Source organism: Phytophthora ramorum (assembly GCF_020800215.1).
Source record: "Phytophthora ramorum isolate Pr-102 chromosome Unknown Phyram_PR-102_s0001, whole genome shotgun sequence".
NCBI classification, from domain to species: Eukaryota; Oomycota; class Peronosporomycetes; order Peronosporales; family Peronosporaceae; genus Phytophthora; species Phytophthora ramorum.
Genome location: NW_027150647.1, coordinates 447,955 through 467,327, shown reverse-complemented (window position 1 = coordinate 467,327; position 19,373 = coordinate 447,955). Strand labels below are relative to the sequence as shown.

Below are 19,373 nucleotides of genomic sequence, written 5' to 3'. Positions count from 1 at the left end.
CTGATTTTTGGCCCTTACGGTTTATCCAAAGGAAGGAGCATGTCATTGCCAAAGTGCTTGAGTGGGAACCCCAGGATAGCAACCGTCAGCTGGATAAACTGTGTCTGCACGAGCACCCGTTGGGACCACAGCACGAACGCAAGTTGATAGATACCCGACACCCCAAAATGCCTTCGTACCAACGCCAGGTAGATACCAGAAAAGATGAATTCCGTCCCGCAGATGACTAGCAATCGAGTGACGGTACTGCCCACCGCATCAAAGCTTGTCATAGCAGCTTGAGTAGCAAAATACTGGCGGTTCGGCAGCCAGAACACAGCAACTAAGTAGATCACTGGAGGAGGCACACACACACACAAGTTAGACATAAGAGCAGACCCATGGGAGCAAATGCGGTCATGAATCGAGCTCTTACCGTAGAACAAAGCCATGCATATCGTCACGTATGACTTCAATAAGATGATTTGGCTATGGTGCACGGCGAAGGCGAACTTTCTGACAAAATATTCACGCTTGGCCGTCGAATTGACTTCACGAGCGGCAACTGCCCAGGCCTGGGCCGTCGGAGTACTTTTTGACCTAATCGAATTAAAAGTCAACGGATGAGAGGTTGCTCGTAGTACATGGATCGTTGCTTGTCGCGTTCGCTTGGGTAGCCCCTTCCACGTCAGGATGTTTGTCAACGTCAGCCATTTATCCTGAATGGCGGTCGAGGCCTTTAGTAGTCCCTCATGGTGCGTCAAAAATGCACCTCCATGGTACTTTGGGTAGGTAGACAGCAAGAGCGACGGAACCTGATTGTGTAGTGCCTTTGCAACGCGCGGCTCATTCGCAATTCGTAGTGCCGTGCTGAAATAGTCGTCCGAGCAATTAGCATCGTCCAGCCTTGCTTTCGCAGCTTGAAGCTCCTTGGAGTCTCTCAGGATGTAGTGACAGTTCAGGAGCATTTTACTCGCTCCCAAAAAGAAGACGACCCCCATCGTTTTCAGAGACTTGGAGTTCTGGATAATCATGGCGATGAAGAGTACGTGGTACAGGTGCCCCACACAGCACGTCATGACAGCGATCAGGTCGTGGTCGTCCTTTGTGATGAACCAAAGCACCCGGCGAATAGCAATTCGAAGCAGCGGAAGCAAAAACGATGCCCAGAATTGCTGTGTAGGGGTGAGCGCCATGAACGCGACTGAGAACGCTGGATACATCAAGACTGGAAGCACTTCCACCGAGACCCACAGATTCACTTTGTTGCTTTGAGCATGGAATTGAGGATCCTTTGGCATATGCCGATAAAACAAAAGCCTCCCAGCGATGGTCATGGGGATAATGGGGGTGAACTGGCTGAGCGGTACCGGGAACACGTCTGCGGCAAGAGCGATGCTCGCATTGGTGATGAGGCCGATGCAAGCTTGGGACACTGCGAACAGTGCTAACGCCCTCGGCGAACGTATTGGAGATTCTGGCACGCAATCAAGCTTCTTGAGAGAAGGCATCAGGCAGCTGAAGAAGCTTGATAAGAACAGTCTCAGTTGAAAGCCGCCCGATCTCCAGAATCCCGTCGATGGATCAGTAAGCGGAATGCATTCTATCAGCAAATTGATGACCAAGCACGGTAGTGGAGTTAGCAACAGAATGGTGGCAATTTTCCGCGAGGACGTCTCCTGCTCGAACGTTTTAAATGCGTCAAGCTTGCTAGCGGTGCATTGCCCCGGCAATCTATCCAAGAGATCGTGAATCCACCGAAACGTTGCAACCAGAAACTGCAAGACACACCCGCCGAGTCGTCTTGGACGTCTGGTGTGTGTTGAAAGCGGAACCACTGCGGTCATACTGTGCTTGGGCGATACATGAACACAGGTCATCCTGTTCACCGTCCGTGCGCAGCTCATTTCGTGCCCGTCCTTCGACACGAATTCCAAGCACGAGTCAGACGTCAAAGGCAGCCCGGCAATCGGTAAAAGGCTCCTCCGTCGATAGTACCAGTTCGTTGTGAATTGTTCCAACTTGATTTGCTCCAACATGAGCGCCAACTATTTTCGAAGAGGACGCTTTGCTCCCGTCCCATGTTTCAAATTCACGAATAACTCGGTTGAAACACAGGGAGCTCGGATTATTGAACGCGTGATAGATGCAGTTTCACGGGTACGCGTATTTTGGTGCAGATAGACTTGGGTTGCTCCACGCAGCATCGAGAATAGAGCATCAGAACCATTGTCGAATCTGGACCAAACGCTCCTCGACATACAAGAGCTGAGGGGCTCATGAGACTCATATCTCTTCTCGGGGCTGTTTGCAGTTTTGTCACTGCGCAGAGCCACAGTGAAGACGACAGCATTGGCGATCGGACGTCTGCTACTGCACCGCTTGGAATTGACGTGGGACGGCAAGCAGCAGCTTTGATCGACTGCACCCAAACGTTCGACTGCGAGGTGGTGTCGTATGACCCAGTGTGCGGGTCCGACGGGATCACGTACGCCAATGACTGCGTCTTTGCCTCAACGTTCTGTTCCGGGGGAAGTGACCCAGACACGCTCTTTATCCGAGCTCTAGGAGTTTGTCCTCCTTTGACTGACGACAGCCAAGACCAAGAAGAGGTCTCAAGCGCGCCACCCTCCGACATGCAGGTCGAAGTTCTCGACCCTAATGAGCAGCTGGATTCCAGCACCCAAGTAGACCTGAAGACGGTGTTTTGCTCTCTCACGTGCAAGCTGACCCCTGACCAAGTGTGTGGAACGGATGGAGTCACGTACATCAACGATTGCCACCTTCTGTCGTCGAAGTGCGAGCACCCAGAGCTGGAAAAGGCCTCACACGGCGAATGTGCCAAGAGCCAAGATGCAAACGACGCTTTGGCTGTCTTGGAAGTCGACGGAGAGACTGCCACCGACGAAGGAGTTACCGCAGCACCGGAGAAATGCAACCCAATGTGCGAGCGCATATATGATCCTGTTTGCGGCTCAGACGGTATCACGTACGCCAACTCGTGTCTGCTTGAGTACGCTGAGTGCCGCAACCCAAGCATCAAGGCCTTCGGAGCTGGCAAGTGTCCGCTACACATGCTAGCTGCTCGTAGCGCAAGCACACCCAGTAACGCCAATGGTGGAGAATCATGCGTCCCCGGACCTTGTCCATACACCTACGCGCCCGTGTGCGGGTCCGATGGCCAGACTCACGACAACCTGTGTCTCTTTGCCAACGCGAGGTGCCAGCACCCGCAACACGCGCTCACAGTTGTGCACGATGGCGAATGTGATGCGGATACAGAGCTTACGTGTGAAACGATGACCTGCCCCGCCTACACTGAGTGCCTTGAACAGATCGAACCCGACGAGGCTGTTGTTGCGTACTGTGCCGACGTATGCTCACCAGATCGCTGTAGTGAGCGCGAAGACTGCGAGCTCGTAGACTCGGACTGCTACACGGCACCTTGCTCGCCTGTTGCAATGTGCATCCCGAAAGTTCAGGACGGATAGACGCCATCCCCTTCAGTCAATTCATCCAATTGCATTCAAAAAGTGGATTATTCTTCCGTGAGATCGATCATTTCCACATCTTCGTTGGCAGGTTTGGGCACATGAACATCGAGGATGTGGAGAGGAGCTTGCGACCTCCAGTCTTGCTCCGACTCCGCGTCCTTGCAGCCTGCACCACCATCGTTAGCGTAAATCCCATCGTCTTCAAACCAGCCATCCGAATTGTACTCAGCCGCAAAACTTCCTGAAGAAGGCGGCGACCCGATGATAATCGCATCCACTCCCTCTCCGTCGCATCTTTTTTGCCTACTATCATCTGGAGTTGGGCCTTGCTCCACAACACGCAGAGGGTGTGTTTCTTCATCATTCGTCCCTTGTGCAGTTGCCACGCGCACTCTTTTCTCGCCTTTTCTGCGTCCACCACGTCGTCTCTTCCGATTCTTCTTCTCCCCATGATATTTCGTCAGCAAACGGCACTTAAGAACCTGCTGACATTGCGGACACTCTCCACTCGTCTCTTCGTCCTCCTCCGAGTCTCTCATGGACCGAAAATGGTCCACCAAACACTCGGGATGGCAGCACATGTCGCACCCGTCATGATAACACCCCACCGCGTCATCCAAACTGTCCTCTACTGTGGACTCACAAACGAAACAATTGCAAGTTGAAGTGACGTCAGCAAAAGTGATCAACGCTCTCGTGTCGCACTTTGCAGCGCTGTATCTGCCCCCCAGCGTCCTCGCAATGTCGTGCACCTCGTCCGTCGTGAAGCTCACGGTGAGGTTCAGCGTCTTCCATGGGTCCAGGTTGACCATCTCCAGCATCTCCACCACCTTCCTTTTGACCGACCGTGGAGCCCCCAGTCCTCTCGAGCCTCGCAGGAACTCAAGCTGGTTCCTAGTGAGTTTACTCACCGATGGATGCTGCCAGACCCACTCGAACTGCAGCGCGCGGAACTTGCTGGGGAATCCGTGCACTACGGCCACCATTTCCCTATAGCATTTCACATGGGATTTAATACATTGTGACTAGTAATTTTTAATATGAATATAATATTAATTACGTATTCACTTACCATGGTCGGTTCTTGCGTGTACGCTTAGCCCCCGCCGCCAGCTCGCCGTTGTGCTGCCGGATGCGCCTTGCAGGAGCGACCGTGAAGCCCACGTACGTGCAGCGGAGTCGCTGCGGCGCCTGCACGGGCGTCAGCAGGTAGCAGGCGAAGAAGGTCATGTGATTGGTGGAAACTAACTTTAAGCGAATGAAAAGCGCTCATTTCCCAAAATGGACGTTTTGGATCGATACGCGCGCGCTGAGGCGGCCAAGCACACGTTGGAGGCGGAGATGGAGGCGCTGGCTGCCGAGTTGACGTCTGGGAACAACCCGGGGCTGCGCGGACCGCTGGTGGACAGTGAGGGCTTCCCGCGCGCGGATATCGACGTTCACAGGGTGCGTCAGCTGCGACACGATCTGGCGGTGAAGCGCACGGACCTGGGAGACTTGATGAAGGAGATCGAGACGCTGCTGCCGTTGGTTTTCGAGGTGAAAAGCGGACAGAAACAAGAGGAGACAGCGAGGAATGTGGGGAATGCGGAGACGGCCATGCAGCAGCTGGAGAGCGAGTGGAAGCGGAAGCTGAAGCAGGTGACGCACGAGGAGACGCAGCTGCGGCCTTTTGCAGTGGTGCAGAACGTGCACAAAGAGTCTCCGAGTGCCGCGGCAGGACTGCAGCCTCAGGACCAAGTGCTGCGTTTCGGCTCGGCAGATGCTACAAACCACCGCGAGCTGGCGGCTGTGCGGGACATTGTGACGAGCAACATTGGCAGTGGGATTCGGGTGCTAGTGCGTCGAGGGGAGGAAGTGCTGGCAGTGGAACTCACGCCTATGAGATGGAGCGGAGATGGCGTGCTCGGATGTCTGCTGCAGCCAATGTAAGAGACAGATATTGACAAAACTTGAGTCCGAGTAAGCAGGTTTCCATTACAGTCGCGTGGTTAGACTAACTAGCCAATTGAGAGCAGAGAAACCAACAAAACCCGTAGCTCGCGGGGAAACGCGGAGCGAATTGGCTGCATGCACTTCCCAGCAAAAGCAGCCGCTGCCAACGCCCCACCCACGAGCGAATTTGAGAACGCTGTGTCCCATCCTCCGTCTGCTTAGAGACGGCGACCACGGCGACCGCCTTTTCGGCGGGTGCTGTCCGTCGGGATGGGGGTGACGTCCTCAATACGTCCGATCTTCAGGCCATTGCGAGCAAGCGCACGAAGGGCTGACTGCGCGCCGGGGCCCGGGGTCTTGGTCCGGTTGCCGCCCGTAGCGCGGATCTTGATGTGCAGAGCGGTGACGCCAACTTCCTTGCACTTGGCGGCCACGTCCTGAGCGGCAAGCATGGCGGCGTACGGCGAGGCCTCGTCACGATCGGCCTTGACCTTCATGCCGCCCGTCACACGCACGATCGTCTCGCGGCCCGACAGGTCGGTCACGTGCACGAACGTGTCGTTGAACGAGGCGAAGATGTGGGCCACGCCGAACACCTGCTCACCCTCCTTGAGCGTGGGGCCAACGCGCACCACCTCCTCTACTTCCTTCGTCGCGGTTTTCTTCGACTGCAGAGCGAGGCGAATAATAGCATTAGTATGGGAATTGGTACAGTTGGGGATTGCTGTCGAGTGCAGCGAGTTCAAGGCGGCGAAAAGTGCAACCGACGTGGCTAGCAAGCCCAGATGCCGCGCGTCATGGACTTGAAAGTTGCACGTGGTGACGCCCGCTAGAACCTGCTAAACCGCGCCTCGAAAATGGCATCGCTACGCACCATGATGGATTCGGACTTGAAACTGGGAATGACTCGGCGGGGGCGCCCAAAAGTCCCAGCGATGCTGGCCGCCAGTCAAAAAGCATGAACCGCGATTGGCAGAAATTCATGACGATGTGGCGTACAAATGTGGGGTAATGTACACAATACGTACTTAGAGGAAGACATGGCTGCACTTATCATGGCTACACGAACTTCAACCTGCTGTCGAGCAGGCTACCTTGAAAGAAAGAAGACGCAGACCAGCTCATAGCACTCAAAATGACCTTTTGTTGGCTGTTTCGTCGCTGTCTCCATTGTGCCTTCTGTTTGCATGGGTGGCATTGGTCGGTCTCCTCCAGCCAAGGTGCCGAAGGCAACAGGCCCTACAGTCCGGAAGTACGTTAAGTACCGTTGGACTGGCAAATCGAACCATTGACACCTGACTGGCTGGAACAGTAAGCGACCTGTACTGCTGAACGATTACTGTCGCGCGTCCAATAGCGCTTGATGAATACGGGAACGACTGGCACACTGTGTGTTCGTTGGTATTAGTTTGGCTCTAGCAGCTAACCTCCCGTACAAGCAGGATAGTACGAAAGCTGTGGGCGAGATGCAAATGCTTCTCAGTTTTACCAGTCAGATTCAAAAATTGATTTATCTATTTGAGGCCTACCGATAAGCATCTTCCTCAGTCGGCCTGTGCAACCAAATAGCATCCCAAAAATACTACTGAAGTACATATTCAATACAATTTAACCTGCTTCACTCTGCGTAAAAGCCTTTCCTAGACGTTCAGTAAAGCCATGTATGTTGACTGACTCACGGCAATCCAGAATTCAGCAGAGGTGAGAGATTCGCACTGGATGACACAAAACAAATCGAGATTTGAGCTTAATAAGCAAAGTGATTTCTGCAACAACAAAAAATTGAAGTTTATTCCCAAGGCTTTGTCATCATAGCGATCATTGCTCACAAAAATGTCTAGGACTCCGATCGCTTCGTCAACTTCAAGAATTCCAGGTAGTACTTATTGTTCGGGTTGATTTCTCGCTTAGCTTTGGACAAACCATCCAGCCTCAGCATTTCCTTCACGTACCCATTATCTCGTTTCGCATTGGCCCAAATCTGTACTTTCACCTTCATCTCCGCTGCACTGCCTCCGTAGTGAATCTTGGGCTCGGCAATGGAGTTCTTGTGGAGCCAAATATCATCGTCGTACTTGGTCGCATAACGCATATATCTTCTAAACTCGTCGGTACTCTTGCGTTGACTCTCACTCATCATCTCCAGCCCCAAGTTGCCCCACACGTATTCCGTCGACATTCCTTGCCTAACATAAGCGTCCATCTCACGACCTTCGCGCTTGTACCAGAACTTCTCCAGTTTCTTGTAGTTCGGGTGGGCCTTCAAAGCAGCACCCGTCAGCCCTTCCATCTTCAGCGCCTTCTTGACTTGGTCGTCGGACTTGCCGACTGCCAGCCAATACTGCATTTTCCCCCAACTCTTGATGGACGACCAGATGCCCCTCTCTTCCGTGTCGATGGCATTTGCCTTAGCAGCGTCAGCCTTCCGCAGTAGCCTTCCACGGCCGTATGCAACATTGGTAGTAATGCTGGATCGGGTAGACTTTTCCGCGGTCACGGTGGTCGCGAGGAGGATCAACAGAGTTGCCAGGAAGGCATTGCAGAAACGCATTGGAGGAAGGCGCCAATGCGAGGGTTACCTGGACAATTGCGAAGTGATAAAAACTACAACTGGCTACGGCAAACGCTTTGTCGGTCCCCAGTGGGTCTCCCCAGCATGACACACTATCCCGTCGGTACCTAATCTGGAACAGGATCTCAAAGTTTTCGAGTCAAAAACCGGATCAATTATGATTATGACATGTAGTGTACAGGATGATGAGTCTCGCTCCAAAGGGTCATCAATGGTGACCCTTTGGGAGTGAAAACATAACGCGCCAAAAGCAAAATGAGAGTGACTGGACCGATTACCGCAAGTTTTATCGCTTAGATTTCGTGTATAAATGAACAGACACTTTTGCTTAACTTTAGATTTTTTTTGCTTACTTTTTGCTTGAGCCAACTTGACAGTTTCCCGCATCTGTCGGGGTACCCCCCCCCCCCCCGACAAATTTATAGGCTGCCTAAAATCGTGTCGAAAGTGATTTCACTATGGTGCCTGGAACAATGGTCATCGTAACAACGGGTTGTACGCGATCTGTACAGGCAAGGTTTAGACGGAAAACTGCTGCGGGAATCGGTCCACTATTAATCAGACTGCCTAAAATCCGGTTTGGACGGACTAAAGCTCACGAGCTTCCAAGTTGCTGTGCCGGTTATGCGTCAGATATACTCGTACTGCTTTGCTTGATTATCCCCTCCAGCGAGAGGTTCATTACCTCGTTCTTCGCCATTTTCGCAATAAAACGTATTTCCTATGGGCCCAATTTCGCGATCAAATGTCGATGCACGAAGCGCGCGCTGCAACTGCGCTACCATATAAAAATTGGGCTAATATAAGTATTTCTACTAACCCCACGAAGGCCCATTTTTATCAAACCCTAGTTGTGAGAGCTAAACCTGTCCTCGGCGCATTTTCTGTTAAAGTTTGCGTTGTCGGAATACAAACACCAAACAGCAACAACCTTCACAACGACTGGAATATCACTTCTCGAGTGACACCAACCTACTCCTACGAGCAGAATCGTTTAGCTCCTAATTCTAAAGTAGCATTTATTTGGCTCTCCATGCCCCGAAATGTGGCAGCACCAGCATCGCTACCTTCGCAGCAACAAAACAAGTCAGCACTCTTGTCCTCTTCACCATGGTAAGCAACTGCACAGGACGGCAGGACAGCGTACAGACACTGTGTCTCGATCTGAAAACATTGGCCGTTTGACCTCACAAGAGACTCATGCGCACCGCCACCACCACGCCTTGCACCAAAACCCACCAAATGATGGGGGGAATTGTTGATTTAGATCGGGTGACTCGCATGGAAGCAAGAGGGTCATCAAGTCCTCTCGCCGCGGTGGAGAATTGGTACACAGTAGGGCCACCAAGTTATCCGTGCTTTGGTGCTTGAACGGAAACGCGAGGGGCTCACCAGGCCCGAGGGGCTGTTGGTGGGAGATCTTAACACGAAAGGGTCACTAGGTTCCACACGCGGACGCTTAACATTGATCTCGTGTGACAAACGCCAGGCAGCCGACACCATGTCCGGCGCAATTCCTCTCCATCGCGCCGAGAAGAAATGTCCGGAGGCGCCGGAGATGACTAATTGCGAACTGAGCCACCAAATGACTGTGTGGAGCGGCAGCAATTGGACTCGAGAACAAGGATCTGCAGACAATATTTGTCAATAATTGTGAATCACCATATTTGGGGGGGGGAACTCGATTTTCATTAATTCCGGGGAAAAAAAAACAAGACAGACTTGAAACCAACACAGTCGGAACGACTGGTATTTACAATGTCATATCGCGCTGGCTGCGTTCGCTCAACGCCAAATGCCCTCCCATAACAGCAGCGTGAAAAACATGCCTCGATAGCATTTTGTATGGAAATTTGTATGGAAATTTGTGCAATGGAAGCTGACCTAATTTTAGTACTCAGCAAATTCATGATGTTCTGGCTGTGGTCGTATTAGCTACAGACTTACCGAGCTTATCGAGGAGAACGTCGATGAATTGCTCTTCGGCAACGGCAAGCCGTGCTCAGTGGCCAAGACCGCTGACCTGGGTCTCGTCATCGAGACTCTTCGCTACCACGCTGGCTGGCTCGACAAGATCGACGGCTCCGCCATACCCACGTCAAGACCATACCTCTGCTACACCAAGACCGAGCCTATCAGTGTTTGCGATCAGATTACCCCGTGGAAGTTCCCGTTGCTGCTTACGGCGTGGAAGCTGGGTCCCGTGCTGTGGGTAACACGATCGTGCTGAAGCCTGCTGAACAGACACCGCTATCTGCCCTGCGCGTGGGTGAGCTCATCGTAGAGGCTGGATTCCCCAAGGGTGTGATCAGTATTGTGCCTGGCGTTTTGCGTCGCGTTGGGATAACTAATTCACGAAGGTCGGGATACTTTCTAAGGAAACGATTTAGCCATTTGCGTTTTGGAAATGATTTTGCGGTAACCTTAGAATTGCGCGTGGCTGTCGCGTGAACAAGTACGGCAAGCTCGTCAAAGTTGAAATTTGCGTTCTTTTCAGCGCGCTCGCGAACGAGAATTTGAATGCGTTCTTCATCCTGATCGGTCAGGTATCTTCGGTGAGCGGATGGGAGTCGCGAGGCTAATATTTTTCGTGTCACTCGTCACCTCAGTGCCGACCTGTCTGCACCATGCTGTCGTGCAGACAAGGTTGCGTTAAAGCCATCTTCCGTTGCTGCACATGTAGCTGATCGCCATGTAGCTTCGTCGTTATCTCCCATGTCTCTGGTGATGCCACGACCGCGCCACATGAAAGGTACACAAAGCAGGACATTGCGAGCCGCTTCCACACCAAAGATACACAAAGAAGGACATTGCGACCCCTCAAAATGCACACAACGTCATTTAATATGGCAAAGAGTATGAGTTCATCTGGACGTCGATATGAAGGACAACGGCACAGGCTTGATACACCACACGTGACCATGTTGATGAAGACGGAAAGGTGAGTATGTGTGCCAAGTTTGACACCAATTGGTGCTTTTCCGGATTTTTTCACTTTGCAATTACCCCCTTTGTCTGCCCAGTTCTTACGGAGACTCTCTGTTAATAACACGAAGCAATTAACACTAAATGACTGAGAAACACATACCGGAAATGCCCCTTATTCGGAGTGCGGTCAAAAGCTAACTCTGCGAATAATCGCTCGATGCTTCTGCAATTTGGTCATCGCATCGACACTCACTAAAACATTTAAAATGGTGGAGCCCGTGTCCTCAGGATCGCTCTGACGTGCAAGTTATTAGAGCGCGAATGTCGGTGCCGGCGCGTCCAGGAGGCATTTTGGCCGCGGCTTTTCGCGTGAACCCGACTTTGCACACCCGAGTGTATAAAGCCGGGATTCGGCTTGATTGCAGAGCTTTTGCATCATAACCTGTGCCATACAGTGATACTTACTTCTACAACGTGACAACAACGGGGGGCATGTGGCCTCTGGACGTTTTCCTTCACGAAGAAGCTGTCTTGGACAAACAGGCACTTAAACAGGAGTATTCTCTAGCTCATTGTATCTCTCTGGTAAGGCTCAACCCGAAAATCGGTACGGTTTTCTCAGTCATTTAGTGTTAAAATTCAAGATGCAAATATGTAGAAATGATTTCTGCAGCAGCAACATTCGGTGGCCAGGATTGAAATGCATTCCTAAGTCATCATGGTGACCATTGCTCACAAAAGTGGTTGGGACCGTCATTTACCTTTCCGATCACTTCGTCAAACCCAAGAATTCCAGGTAGTACTTGTTGTTCGGGTCCGCTTCTCGCTTAGCTTTGGACATACCACTCAGCCCCAGCATATCCTTCACGTACCTATTACTTCGATTCGCCTTGGTCCAAATCTGTAATTTCACCTTCATCTCCGCTGCACTGCCTCCGTAGTAAATCGGGACCTCGACACCGGTGTTCCTGTAGAACGAAATCTCATCGTCGTACTTGGTTGCATAACGCACATACGATTTGAGCTCGTCGCTATTCTTGCGTTGCGTCTCGCTCATTCGTGCCAACCCCAACTTGTCCCACGCTTCTTTCGTTGACATTCCTTCCGCAACCCGATCGTCCATCAGCCGACCTTCGCGCTTGTACATGAACTTCTCCAGTTTCTTGTAGTTCGGGTGGGCCTTCAAATCAGCACCCGTCAGCTTGTCTATCTTCAGCGCCTTCTTGACTTGGTCGTCGGACTTGCCGGCTGCCAGCCAATACTCCGTTTTCCCCCAATTCTTGATGGACGACCAGATGCCCCTCTCTTCCGTGTCGATGGCATTTGCCTTAGCAGCGTCAGCCTTCCGCAGTAGCCTTCCACGGCCGTATGCAACATTGGTAGTAATGCTGGATCGGGTAGACTTTTCCGCGGTCACGGTGGTCGCGAGGAGGATCAACAGAGTTGCCAGGAAGGCATTGCAGAAACGCATTGGAGGAAGGCGCCAATGTGAGGGTCACCTGGACAATTGCGAAGTGATAAATACTACAACTGTCTACGGCAAACGCTTTGTCGGTCCCCAGTGGGTCTCCCCAGCATGACACAATATCCAGTCTGCAGTTTGCGAGGTGAATCATTATCCCGGGATTGGAGTAGTGCAAGGGATTAATTACTTCTTCGATACATGTCTTCACATTTGTAGTTCATCACATCGTCATTCTTAGACCTGTACTACATTTTTTTTTAGCGAAGGATGAATCCCCAGAACTTGGGCGTCATCCCTCCGCTAAAATGTGCATGCCCATGCCGCACAATCCTCTCCCCCAGCAGCTGCGGGGCTGGGACAGCCCCCTGAAGCGATTATGACATGCACAGTGTACATGATGATCATGCTGGTTAGGTAGCTTAGAAACTGGCTCAATGCAATGTACCGGTAATGTGAAAGTTGAGTTGTGTAGTTTTTGACGCTACTGTGCATATGGTACAGTAATCTGCCTCCTCAGCGAACGAGTGTGCATGCATTTGATACGAAGGCTAACGATGGCTCATCCATTCTTAATAAGGTCACTAAGTTCTGGAAATGTACTATTAGGTTAGGGCCGTTCGCTGTAGAAGCAGAGTGGTTCCTCAATTTTCTTACAAGCCTGCACGTATAAATACATGTAGAAAATAGGTGGCTACTCGGTTTTTGATACATGTACAGATTCATTCTCGAGATGCTGATCTGGTGATTATGCCGATTATGAAGACAAGGCCGAGCGCACGTGATGATGAGGACACTTTGGCCTTGCTTTGCATCACACTCTCAAGTTGAGAGTGTGATGCGAAGCAAGGCAAAGTGAGGCGCAACTGAGTTTGGTCCTTAGCACTTTTAATCTGATACTCGCATATCAGAGTGAAGTCGCAATTATTTTAATATACTACTCCCTCCAGTTGGAAAAGATTGCCTGCCCAAATAAATGTCGAAGTGTGTTTTCTCCTGTGTCCTCGCTGGAATCGACTAACAGTCTTCTGAACGCCAAAACTGTTTGAAAACGACGAAGCTTTGGCCAAAACTTATGAAGAGAGACCCTACCATTTATGCACCGTTTTAGCGCCAACGCCACCACCGCCGCCAACTACTTTATTATAATAAATGATCCTTGCTGAAGCCTGTGGAAAGGCCCTCCAGGCAATCAAATCATCCACTTATCTGGCAGAAACGTAGGGTTGATTTTCGCAAGGTCATTGACAGATATTAGGCTAAATGCCATTGAGGTTGTGTACATGTATGGGCAAGACAAAACGCAGGTAGGCATCAATAAAATCTGGTAGTGCTGCGGAACCCGTTGAGCGTTCTGGCACCAACTGTATTGCTATTTTCGAGCAGGAACTATTCGAATTCAGCTGCAGTAACATGGATTTGACCACTTTTGAGCAAAATAGAGAAGAGATTCTAGTGTCGTCTACATGAGGTCGAGCGCCGACGTGTTGACAGCGTCTTTTTGACGAATAGTGTCAGTCGTTGCTCGTTGGATTTCACGGCGACGAATTGCACCAAACGCACATAAATCATGCCCTTTACAAATCTAAATGATTATGGTTGCTACATACTAGTACCATTTTGAATGATAGTAAAAAAAAAGGAGCGAAAGTTCCTACGAACCCATACAAACGAGTACATACTTGCTACGAAACAGCGGCATCCGCATCGACGACTCCAATCGCTACCTGTCAAGTGCAAGCAAACCGATTCGTGTGCGGAGTGTACTCTTACCGAAGTTCCCTCAATAGGTGTAAGGGGTCGCCGAATCGAATTCTAGCGATCACACCCGAAGGAAGTATCAATCGAGTTGTCAACCAAATAGAATTATTAATGATTTTATCAAATATTTTGCTAAAATGTATTAGCACTAAATGACTGAGAAACACATACCGGAAATGTCCCTTGTTCGAAGTGCGGTCAAAAGCTAACTCTGCGAATAATCGCTCGATGCTTCTGCAATTTGGTCATCGCATCGACACTCACTAAAACATTTAAAATGGTGGAGCCCGTGTCCTCAGGATCGCTCTGACGTGCAAGTTATTAGAGCGCGAATGTCGGTGCCGGCGCGTCCAGGAGGCATTTTGGCCGCGGCTTTTCGCGTGAACCCGACTTTGCACACCCGAGTGTATAAAGCCGGGATTCGGCTTGATTGCAGAGCTTTTGCATCATAACCTGTGCCATACAGTGATACTTACTTCTACAACGTGACAACAACGGGGGGCATGTGGCCTCTGGACGTTTTCCTTCACGAAGAAGCTGTCTTGGACGGCTCATTCCGCGTAGCTGCATGCTCCTTCACGTCTAGTCTCCTGTGTTTAGTGAGATAAAGCACCGTTGTTCAAGGATATGTAATCCACGTTGTTTGGATATGCTTGCGTTTCTGTTTAAGGTGGCGGCCAAATGATGCAATTTTTCGTGTCTATGGTGGAGATCGACCTAGACTTACAACAATGGCGGACAAACAGGCACTTAAACAGGAGCATTCTCTAGCTCATTGTATCTCTCTGGCAAGGCTCAACAATCTTGCGCCGTTCCAATTTGACTTTAACTAATATTGACGAATATGGCCTGAAGAAAATCCCGAAAATCGGTACGGTTCTCAGTCATTTAGTGTTAATACAAGTAATGTTATGCAAGCTCGATAATGAAAAAATAGACGGATCAAGCTAGGCTGTCCAATACTAGTAAGCTCCGTATTAAATGAAAATGAAGAAAAGCCACTGCATCATCATGAACATTGGATTCTGAATGCTATCGTAAGTGATAACAGCGACCGACGACGTTTGCTTCACTTCACATTACTACAAATACACAGAAGACAAAAGCGCACTCGATGGAGGACGAGGAGCTTGACTATCGTCCAGTGGGCTAAGTCCGGGACTTGGGCTGGGACTGCTGTTTCTGCTAGGTCCGGGCACGTAAATTTCGGCCCAGTGCTGTGCTGCCAGCTCCGTCAGCACAAGATGATCTGCCAAAGTCACCACACTGGCCACTCGCGAGAGAAACACATCGCACACAACCAACAAAGGCATCGTGGCAGGCAGCAAACTCGCAGCACCGGACGCCTGTTCATTCACAGCAATAGACCACAAGGTGCGTGCCATCGCCAGTGTCAACCGAGAGCTTCCACCGCAGAAACAGCTAAGGAGTGACATCAGCCCCACGCTGAAATAGTCCGACGTGCTCAGCTTCAGCTCTTCGGTCGACGAAGTCTCCAGCAGCCACAGCACCATCAAAGGCAGATACAGCGCTCGTGCATTCCGAATGAGAGCTGCTGTGACGGACGCGGCTAGCTGCGCGGCCGAACGAGTCACCGTCAGCACACGAGCGTAGCACTGCATCGTGACTGGAGCTGTGAGCGCTGCATTGTCGGTCGTGAACGCGAAAAGGAACGTTGGTACAAAAGCCCTCGCCGTAATTGCTAGTGCCAATCGACGACGACCACGGAAGAACTGCTTAAGCACCAAGGGCAGCACCACTGCGGTGTGCAGTGTCACCAAAATCAACACGCCAACGATCAGAGACGTCATTGGCGAGGTAAATGAGCGCCACTCACGATGGTGCAGCACCACGTGCCCCAGCATAAGCGAAAAGAAACCTAGAGGCGCCAAGTATCGCTCCATGCGGCGCACAATCCACTCCAGCGCCAGCTGCAGCTCCATCAAGACGCCTACGATGTGGTGACGAGACCTCCGTGGGTCCTCAGCAGCTCTGTCAGTGCTTTGCAACGACTCGAACATTGCAGCTTGGGCATCACGGCGCAGTCTCAATATCCGCTTTCCGCTCGTATAGCCTAGTAGAAGGCTGAACACGATAAGGCCGCCCAACGAGGCCATCTGGTCGCTGGCCACAGCAGTAGACTGCGACGCGATGTTGTCAGGAGCTAGCGCCGACAAGAGCGAGCGCGTCATATTTCCACCCGAACCAAATGATGCTGGATAGTACGGCGACGCCGTAGGTGCTGCTAGCAGGTTGGTGACTTCGTGCAGCGCGAACACAGCTGGGCCACTATCCGCCACGCCGGTGGAGTTGGTACTAACCTCTTCGTACAAAGGCAGCGTCAAAGAAGCATTGGAGCAAGCGAAGACGTCGTAGCCTAGACGCTGCAAGTACTCGCCATCGCCAGTGCACAGCAACCCCGCTGCTCCTTCAGGCAGAGGCGTGACGCCCATTGAATCTGACAGTGTTGCAGCTCCGGCACTGGCCGCCATTTGGAACCAACCACACTTGTGAGTGATCCACATGGCTAAGACCCCTTCCATCGTTGCCAGCAAAGCTAGAAGTAGCGCGTATCCAAGCGAGCGACAGCTCAGCACCAGCGCAGATTTGTCTGCACAGCCCACGAGATCCGCTAGCGATGTACCAACGTAACAGACCAGCAATGGAATGGACACCGCGCTCCATACCCGCAAAAACAAATGCCCAGGCAGCAGTAGCCAACGTACACTGGGTGCAAGCACCAGTGCGCCGTTGCTCTCCTGACGATCACGTACTTCCTCGCCGGACAAGTTGAACACGCTAGCGTTAAACACTACAACTCGTACGAGGACGGCCCCGAGGGACAGACCCAGCACCGCGCACGTCGCCAAGATCAACCACTGGCGAACCCACGCACGATCGCTCTCGACGTGCGTCTTCTTCCGATGCTGTTGCAACGGTTTGTTCAGTCCTGGTACCTTGAAAGGCGCCTGGTAGAAGCCGTTCTGGTCGAAGCCTCGCGGTAGTGCTGCAGGTGCTGTGCACTGCGACTGTGGCGATGTTAAATTGTTGGCGTCGTTGTGTTGAGCGTTCCAACCGGGCAAGAAGCGACGCAAAGTGCTGGCTAACGAAGCGGAGAAGCTCTGCACGCGGCCAGCAAACGTAGGTCGCTGTGAAAATGAAGCACCAAATGGCGCGTCGGCGGCCGATCGCTTCAAGCCGTTAAACCCGCTTCCTGTCTTCCAAAGGAACCCGCTGGCTGTGCCTGCAAACCCCACGGGTGACTTCCCTGGTGACCGCCCAACATCCACACCGCCACTCCCACCGAGACCATTTGGAGTCATGAGTGAGGTCATAAATGGAGAGAACGCAGGAGATTCATGTGCCGAAAGCCGCGGGAGTGTTGGAGTCAACGATACATTATCGGCGCGCCGACCGTCAATTGCTCCAAATGGGCTGATGTCGTCGCCTCCAGGACCCGAAGAGACCGAAAAGAATCCACTGCCTCCGCTCGAGTTTGCTGCAGCTTTCACTGCTGCAACCTCCTTCTCCACCTGTACCTTGGGCTTCTGGGAGCCAGCTGCCTGAGGGCTTATCACATAGTTTTGTGGCATTGGAATGAGGTCAGATGCCATTGACCGCGTCGCTGTGGTGCCTGTGCTCGTGGTTCCAAAAGTCATCGTGGTCATGGCTGCCTGTCTAGCGGGTTCTTCCTCCCGCTGGGGCTTTACCGACACGTCGTCCTTCAAGTGCCAACCCGGCTGCTTCTCTCCATTGCGCAAATTCTTGAGGTCGATGATTTTGGCCGCCTTGTTGCCCTTGAAAGCGAAGTTGTGCGGCTCCTCTTCGATATCGTCCACGCATTCAATCACGGTCGTGCGAGCGCGGGTTGTACGTCGAGTCCAGCGATGAACCTCTCGTTCGTCGAAGTCGTCCACATCCTGTTGATATGTCCGCCGGAAGAACTCCTCCACTTTAAGCTGAGACTGACGCTGTAGCATGCGGCTGTCGCTGATGGAGCGCTCGAGTCTTACAGCTAAAAGATCAAACTTTCGCTTGGAGTCATCTGGAGGTTCTTGCAGTGGTTTCTCGCGTTTGGTCTCCGATTGAGGTGGAGCTGCCTTCGGAGGGACACCATTATTACGCGAGGCTTCGAGGCTGTTCGCTGACCCACGGTACACGCCGGTGAAGTCAAGGTGGTCTGCAGTGCCCGTCGAAGACGCAAGAGAGGAGCGTGCCATTGACGACGTGGCTAGCGGCGATGCTGAGATTGACGGAGAAGACCGCCCGCCCTGCGCGGACACAAACGATGATGAGAGTGATCCTCGACCTCGAGTAACCAGGTTGATCTTGAGTGGGGCTGCCAACGGAGGCAATGCACCGAGGGCCACGTCGCCCGCTTCTGTTTCTTCTGACCGGGTGTCTGTGCGTGCGTCGCGCGTCTTGATAGCAGCTAGAAGTGCCGACGAGAAACTTGAAGCTCCACTCGTATACACCGAAGGCGATGCTGAAGGCTTGGCAGTCTTCGCGTCGCTGCCAAGAGGAAGCACGATCGACTTGTAGAAAACTTGCTCGGATTCGATGGCAAGTTTCTGACGGGCTGGAGTGGCCCCTGCTGAGTGCTGCTTTACTTCCTTTTGCTGCGGCTGTGGAACTGGTTCTGTTGCAGGAGAAGGCTTGGCCACACTGAAGGACACAAAGGAGAGTTCGTCACTTGCTGCCAATGACTGCGACATCGCTGACGATGCCAAGGAACTTCCCAGACTCGTGCCAGCGGAGCTTCCGCCCCCACTGCTGCGATTCCCATCAAGAGCGTAAAACCCCTCGCGGTCTACTAGCTTGCTGAAACTCCGATCCAGTCCCACGGCGGCGTCGACAAGGTCGCTGTAGCTCCGGTCCAAAGTGTCCGTGCCAGAAGGATAGGACACGTCCTGCGATATGATATCGCTGCTACGCCTTTCGTTTTGGTCACGAACGTCGTCCCCGAGAATGGCAACGTTCGTGAACGAATCATCCCCTGAAGCTCGGGAATCGAGCGACAACGAGCTCGCGGACGAGAAGCTCTGCTGAAGGTCGTCCACGAAGAAATTGGCCTGTGAGTGGAACGAGGCGAAACTCGATGCATTCGAGGGTGCAGATGCCACTGAGCTGCGCTCTTCGAACGTACTGCTGAGACGCTGACGCTGTTGCTCAGTCGAAGCAGCAGATGCTCGTGGTGACTGTAGGAGGCCAGCGAGAGGTCCGAGTTCTTCGTCGAAGGCAT

General features: G+C 52.1%; 8 protein-coding genes across 8 annotated transcripts; 2 read left to right on the top strand and 6 right to left on the bottom strand.

Moving 5' to 3' along the window:
* Positions 1-14: 14 nt before the first annotated feature.
* KRP23_76 (uncharacterized protein) lies at positions 15-1,490 on the bottom strand (the record flags this gene model as incomplete). Its single annotated transcript, XM_067892841.1, has 2 exons — positions 15-334; positions 416-1,490. 2 exons carry the CDS (start codon positions 1,488-1,490, stop codon positions 15-17), a joined length of 1,395 nt encoding a protein of 464 aa, XP_067750630.1.
* Positions 1,491-2,258: 768 nt separating this feature from the next.
* KRP23_75 (Extracellular protease inhibitor 10) lies at positions 2,259-3,470 on the top strand (the record flags this gene model as incomplete). Its single annotated transcript, XM_067892725.1, has 1 exon — positions 2,259-3,470. The coding sequence occupies one exon, from the start codon at positions 2,259-2,261 to the stop codon at positions 3,468-3,470; it is 1,212 nt and encodes a 403-aa protein (XP_067750629.1).
* A 47-nt stretch (positions 3,471-3,517) lies between these two features.
* On the bottom strand, positions 3,518-4,703 carry KRP23_74 (Structure-specific endonuclease subunit slx1; the record flags this gene model as incomplete). Its single annotated transcript, XM_067892611.1, has 2 exons — positions 3,518-4,463; positions 4,546-4,703. The coding sequence occupies 2 exons, from the start codon at positions 4,701-4,703 to the stop codon at positions 3,518-3,520; spliced, it is 1,104 nt and encodes a 367-aa protein (XP_067750628.1).
* A 51-nt stretch (positions 4,704-4,754) lies between these two features.
* KRP23_73 (26S proteasome non-ATPase regulatory subunit 9) lies at positions 4,755-5,405 on the top strand (the record flags this gene model as incomplete). The annotated part of the gene is made up of 1 exon (XM_067892500.1): positions 4,755-5,405. The coding sequence occupies one exon, from the start codon at positions 4,755-4,757 to the stop codon at positions 5,403-5,405; it is 651 nt and encodes a 216-aa protein (XP_067750627.1).
* Positions 5,406-5,626: 221 nt separating this feature from the next.
* Positions 5,627-6,285, bottom strand: KRP23_72 (40S ribosomal protein S14; the record flags this gene model as incomplete). Its single annotated transcript, XM_067892388.1, has 2 exons — positions 5,627-6,076; positions 6,283-6,285. The coding sequence occupies 2 exons, from the start codon at positions 6,283-6,285 to the stop codon at positions 5,627-5,629; spliced, it is 453 nt and encodes a 150-aa protein (XP_067750626.1).
* Positions 6,286-7,245: 960 nt separating this feature from the next.
* On the bottom strand, positions 7,246-7,959 carry KRP23_71 (Secreted RxLR effector protein; the record flags this gene model as incomplete). Its single annotated transcript, XM_067892274.1, has 1 exon — positions 7,246-7,959. The coding sequence occupies one exon, from the start codon at positions 7,957-7,959 to the stop codon at positions 7,246-7,248; it is 714 nt and encodes a 237-aa protein (XP_067750625.1).
* A 3,718-nt stretch (positions 7,960-11,677) lies between these two features.
* Positions 11,678-12,379, bottom strand: KRP23_70 (Secreted RxLR effector protein; the record flags this gene model as incomplete). Its single annotated transcript, XM_067892160.1, has 1 exon — positions 11,678-12,379. One exon carries the CDS (start codon positions 12,377-12,379, stop codon positions 11,678-11,680), a length of 702 nt encoding a protein of 233 aa, XP_067750624.1.
* Positions 12,380-15,213: 2,834 nt separating this feature from the next.
* KRP23_69 (uncharacterized protein) lies at positions 15,214-19,373 on the bottom strand (the record flags this gene model as incomplete). The annotated part of the gene is made up of 2 exons (XM_067892048.1): positions 15,214-19,203; positions 19,278-19,373. 2 exons carry the CDS (start codon positions 19,371-19,373, stop codon positions 15,214-15,216), a joined length of 4,086 nt encoding a protein of 1,361 aa, XP_067750623.1.